General features: G+C 47.6%; 1 protein-coding gene across 1 annotated transcript in view; it reads right to left on the reverse strand.

Moving 5' to 3' along the window:
- Positions 1-5418, reverse strand: part of LOC144932553 (uncharacterized) — an 83521-nt gene extending 78103 nt beyond the window's left edge. The window contains exon 1 of the mRNA XM_078856753.1: positions 4943-5418. Coding sequence (XP_078712879.1) covers positions 4943-5029 — 87 coding nt within the window. The 5' untranslated portion in view covers positions 5030-5418. The remainder of the gene's footprint in view (positions 1-4942) is intronic.
- Between the last annotated feature and the right edge of the window lie 582 nt (positions 5419-6000).

Here is a 6000-nt window from a genome sequence, read left to right on the forward strand (position 1 = left end):
GTTATTTTTAAATGAACGGCATCATGTCATTATGCATTTTACAATTTCACGTCTCAACCGTTCAAATAACAATTGCATGTCGGCGACATTCGTGATGACGAGAAATGCAAACTGTTTGGCGAACGCGCAAAAGCCCTTTCCTCTGACATTGACATTAAAAAGGTAGAGCCCCCCTCCGCCTCCCCACCTCCTCAGTCTTGTCACAGGGCTGGGCGGTAGCACCCAGGAGTGCACTGTAATGCAGTGTGACCGCCTGCAGCATTCCTCATTAACATGCAAGGACGTTTCTCAGTCGGGTCACGCAAGCCCCCCGCGTATGGGGAAAGCGGGCGACAAACAAAAAAAATGAGTGTGGAAAAAATCTGGATAAAGACCCTACTTATCTGCCGCCACCCATGTTACATGTTTCATCCCATGCGCGTGGCAGTAATTGCTGCCATTCTCCCCCAAGCCCATCCCAGGTGCCACAGTTTTGCGTTTGGCAACTACGCGCATACGGTCACAGGCGCACACTCACACAAAAGCACGTGTTTTTGTGAGATACATAGATCCCTCTACATATGCACGCTGTGTTGTGTGTAAATAACAATCGTGCTGTGAGAGCTCAGAAGAGGTTAATTAATCCCCTTTTCAGCTGGGCATGAGGTAGGCGGCAGATTTTTCCTTCCAATGTGGAAGGTAATTTGACAACTTTAAATTTAGTTACGACAACAAAAACACAATTGGTCCCTTCTTACACGATGCCTCAAGGGTCTTAAAGTTCCATTTAACATTGCATACTTTGGTTGTTTGTAGAAATTCCAAGTGGCCGTCTGAAGTAAGCTCTTGATTGAGTGAAAATTGGCCAGACAACTACAACATATCATTAACTTTTGGTTGCGACTAAAACCGTTATTCTAATTTTAAAACAATAAGTATTATTTGTTTGTTTAATGTGTTTCTATAACCGAGTGGAACAAAAAAAAACCTTGATATTTCTTTCAACTGACCTTCTTCAGCAGGAAAAGTTGGCAGGTAATTCCTAAAGGCCGAAATATGATTTACTAACCAAGGAGAGAGCAAGTCATTTCTCTAAAGACGGCACAAATGTTTGTGTTGGTTGCATTCCGTTATTACGAAATGAAACACGTCTTCTGGAACCTCCGCACAAAACCACATCGGGCCCGTTCATATTTTAAGCAATGAGTCTATGTGTTGTGACTGATTCATTTATTTCTCCTGTGCGTGGCTGCACTTGTACGCTTTCCAGGAAGCGCGCGTGACACGTGGCAAGCTATAGGTGGCAGTGTGCCGCACATGGAAACAAACACACAAGTCGGCGGTGCAACTCCAACGCCACGTACTGGGGAATAGCAGCCAATGAGAGGGGAGGCTTCAAATTTGCTGCGTCAGTATTTTATATGGTTACTAAGAAGGCGGGGGGGGGGAAATTCGACACTCGATGGGTTGTTTTTTTTTCCCGGGAAAGAAAAACTCGATATTTATTTTGTGTGTCAGAAAGGCATTTGGCTCTGGGTAATAATTGCACAAGTCTGTCCCAATTGTTATTTTTCCCACGGCCATGCAGTGCCTAGGCATATGAAAAATATCTCATTTACAGCGAGAACACAGCAGTTTTGTCCTGGAAGTTCAAATGAAGTTTATTTTCGGTGATTCTATAAATCCCATGATCATTTTTAAATCTCAGTTTTTTTATATAATGATAGTATATTAAAAAAAAACATATTACGAAACTCTTAAGCATAAAGAATATTCAAATAATATATCTTCCCCAAGCTCATATTTACAAGACAATACAAGATACACATGGGCGCGTGTTTAAAACTATTTTGAACCAAAAATATTGCGCAACACTTTTGTTGCCCATGGAATCTATCAATCGCGCGTTGTGAATAACGTTAATACATGAGCGGCAAAGTAACTGCCGAAACTGTACGGGACTGCATCGTGGGGTTTCTCTAGCCTGCAAATGAATAGTGATAACATAATCATGGGGAGATGCATGCTTGGAACGACTTTAAGAGACAAAAAAAGAGGAACACATTGATGAGAGAACACACGCAGGTAAATGACTTCGCTCAAACCGTTAAGAAAAGCCACTGGGCTTTGACAGGGCACGCCGCCGGGATGGGACGATGTCCGATGGTCAAGAATGATTACGGAGTGGCAGCTAGGGAAGGGAAACAACGTCCGAGAAGGTTCGTCCACTGACGAGATGGAGCAATGAATTCAGCTCGTGTGCTGGTGCTAGGTGAATTCGTACATCGCACGCTAGTGAGAGACAGCAACGGCTTGGGGAGGTTTTCATCCAGCAGTGGCAACTGTGGCTTTCATTGGTGCGTTATGCGTGCGCTAAGTGGAGTGCAAGGACAATACTTATTGGGAACCATCATCTTCAACATCCGCTTTTGCAAGATCCATTAGCGCGATCTCCCTTATGGTATTGGGATTTCGGCTCTAATCAGCCGGCGTAAAATGCAATCGACCCAGCGGGCGCTCCGTGACATGTCACCGAGACCCAGAACAGCAGCAGCAGGCTCGCAGCCAACTTCCATCCATATTTACGCGAGCTCACCCCCCCAAAAAAACCGCTATTGTGACCACGCATTCATGTTGTGACAAATATAGAAATGAATGTACATAAAACATCAAATGTATTTTAATTGCATGTCGGCCACAGCGCGGGGGCAGGACGCCATCGAGCAGTGGAGGTGATAAATGACTCTTGCAGTTGTTTATAATGAGCTCGATTGTATGGAAAGGGGGAGAGTGTGTTAGAGAGCATATTGGTGAATTAGGGCGTCACTTAACGCCTCGCTAACGCCATCAGCTGTGATAGGGATGTGACACCACTCTCACAATCGACCCCATGCAATAACACCCCTCCCCCCCCACACCACACACCCAGATCTCTCAATCTTAAAAGCACACACAAGCAGAACTCCGTTCCGTCTCCACACATACATAAAACATGCGTTTTAGTCCATCAACATATTGGCTTTCCAAGACCAATGTTACTCAGACGAATATTGTCAATACGGCTTTGTAAATGTGCTCTACAGGGCCATTGTCAAACACGGTGCCTATAAAGCAGCGTTATTGACGAATGTGTTAAGGTAATATAAGCAAGAAGCATTGTATAAGCAAGCAAACAAAATTGTGTACGGGTTTCGAGCTGGGTAAAACATACGCTCAATGTATATATCTACGTGTGGAGGGAAAGAACAAAAGTTCCGCTGAACATTTACGTTTTCCCATACCGCTCCACAGCAGCAGCGCAGAGGGGTTTACAACGTGAATTCTCTCACTCTGAAGCCTTCAAAAGCTCACGGGATTTACAAAAGAGACGGATAAACGTGAAGCGATCGGAAGAACAACACCCCCCAGCCCTCCTCCTCCTGTCGTGAAAGGAAAGGAAGAAGTCGCTGCTTGTTGTGGCTGGGCAAATAGATGAATGCGCGGCGCCACTGAACGCGCTCTGCGTTCTTTTTCTTCTTGGTTCTTTCGGTAAAGTCACGTAGAATGGAAATAATAAAATAAATAAAATAAAACGCAATATATTTTTCTTATTTTATATTATTTCATTATATTGTATTATTTTATTATTTCCATTCTACGTGACTTTACCGTAAGAACCAAGAAGATGAATCCCTGCAGTCACGAAAGCTTTAAATCGAAAGCGCTGCCTACGTTCTCGAACGGACGCGAACCGCGCCGAGGATGATGCGCGCCGCTGCCTCCGCTGCGGCCCCTCGACCCCCCGCGGGCACCGCCACTCATCCCGAGCCCCGCGTCCACAGCGCGCGCGCAGCGGTGTGGCGCTAGCGACGGAGCGCGAAGGCGTCATTGCCTCCTTGTCATGAAGACGAGGAAGGAAGGAAGAGAGGCGGGGAGGGGTGGGTGGGTGGGACGCGCATTCGCCACGGCAAGAAACAAAGTGAACTCGTGAAAACTGCCGCGCACGCTAATTGAACGTCACTCCAACGAAAACCGGGCGAGGTGTGTGTGTGGGGTGGGGGGGTGGTAATTATTCGCTCTTCATCATCGGCGACGCTGAATCCCCAAATCGCTACAATCTCTCACGATCGTGCGATGTAATGAATAATCCACACCTCCTCCACACCCTGCCTCGCGGGCACCTGCTACCACGAGCTGATGGTTCCATCGCTCCATCTCCTAGGTTGTACCCCCCCCCCTCCTCTCTCTCGGTGTGCATTCCATCCATTGGCTGCCACTGCGTTATTATGCTGGACCATCGGCCACCATCATCATAATTGATATTTTAAAAAACCCGACTTTACTTTTATTAACAGTAAAGACGATGAATTTTACGCGCGTTCGTTTCTCTCAACCACGTGCTTCCCTGTCTATCAATGCACGGGTAGTAATTACACGAGTGCGTTATTCACGCAATTTGCGGTTCTTAACGCAGTTGCTGCCTCTCAAACACAAGCTGGTGAGGGCTGCCTACACCACGGGTGAGTGTACAAGCCGACGGCAAACTTGTGTGTGTGTGTGTGCCTGTTCTCCCCCTCTCTCTATCCCCCCAAGCCGTTTCAACAACGGTAACTTATTGCAGATGCCGCCTTTCGAGTTGCATATGTTATTCATCTGAAATTGCTCCGCGCGCGCGCTCCAACATTCCCAAACCACACGACACAACAGACTTGGTCAAGAGTCGCCGCACAATCCGGAGCGCAATGCGATGCCGGCTTCAACTCTGCATGCGCGTGCGTTGATGTACGCGCATCATCCTGGGTAGGGGGGCGTCACATCGTATGTCACCGGATTCGTGCGCGCTGTTCTTGCGCATCATGTTTTAGATGTGCCGTCGAGTGTGCGTGCTGCCCGTGTCTGCGCAGCGACGTCAGGATGTTTGCTGTTGGCTGCCGCGTGGTTTCGTGACTATACAAGGCTGCGTTCCGATGCTATTGTGACTTACCGTCTCGCACAGCGCTCCCCCCAGTAGACAAGCCAACAGTCCGACCAGCAGCAGCGACCGCAGCAGTGGTAGACTCTTCATTGCCATCACTCTCTCGCTCTCTCTCTCTGCACGATGTACGGTAAATCTCTTGCCTCTCGAAATAGGAGTAAGCAGTTTCTATGCGTTGTCAGCGTCCGCGAATAATTCACCGAACGAAGAGGAAGCAAAAGGAAATATATTGTTATGGGGTGAAATAAATATTATCCTACCAACAAAAAAAAACCACACAAACGTTACGGGTATTGGCTGCTGCTGCTGCTGCTGCCGGAACCGAGGATGTGATTTGTGCTGCTGCTGCTGAGCGGGGAGCGTCCTGTGGCTGTGGTGATGAGTCGCGGTGCTGCAATGCTGCGCGTCTGCTGTGTGTGTCTGCCGTCGGGGCTGAGGATGGCTGTGTGCTCTCTCTCGCCCGCCCTCCAGCCTCTCTCCCCTCTACCCCTCTCCCTCCCTGCCGCTCTCTCTCTCTGCCCCTCCTTGCTTCTCCTCTCCCTCCCTGACTCATTTCCTTCACAACCCCTCTCGCCTCTCCTCCCTCCCTCCCTACCTCTCTCTCTCCCAGCCTCTCTCTTTTTTTTTACGATCAGTGGAAACAAGAAGATGCTCGGTGTAGTCGGCACTTTTCTTCGTTCATCATTTAGTTTTTTTTGTTAATGCTTTGCTTTATGTTAACCCCCCCCCCCTCCTTTTTAAATGAAAGATTTCACAAAAATTTCAAGCTCTGCTCTCCTCCTTACCCCTTCCCTCTTTTTTTTCTTTTTTTTCATCCTTTATTTGTCGTAATCTGTAGCCAAATAAAGAAACGCACCATTGACAAACATTTTTTTCACCCTTTCCCTCTCTCTACCCCCCCTCTCTCTACCCCCCTCTCCCTCCTCCATGTCTATGTTCCCCCTATGTTTTCTATGTAATATTTGTAATACTATTATTATTTTTACTTGCCTCTCTTCCCCGCATTCTCTCGGGGCGTCTCGCGCACAACGGAGATTCCTTCCCCATCTTCCCCATCCCCGACGCGT

The sequence above is a fragment of the Lampetra fluviatilis genome, chromosome 5, assembly GCF_964198595.1.
Source record: "Lampetra fluviatilis chromosome 5, kcLamFluv1.1, whole genome shotgun sequence".
Classification (NCBI taxonomy): Eukaryota; Metazoa; Chordata; class Hyperoartia; order Petromyzontiformes; family Petromyzontidae; genus Lampetra; species Lampetra fluviatilis.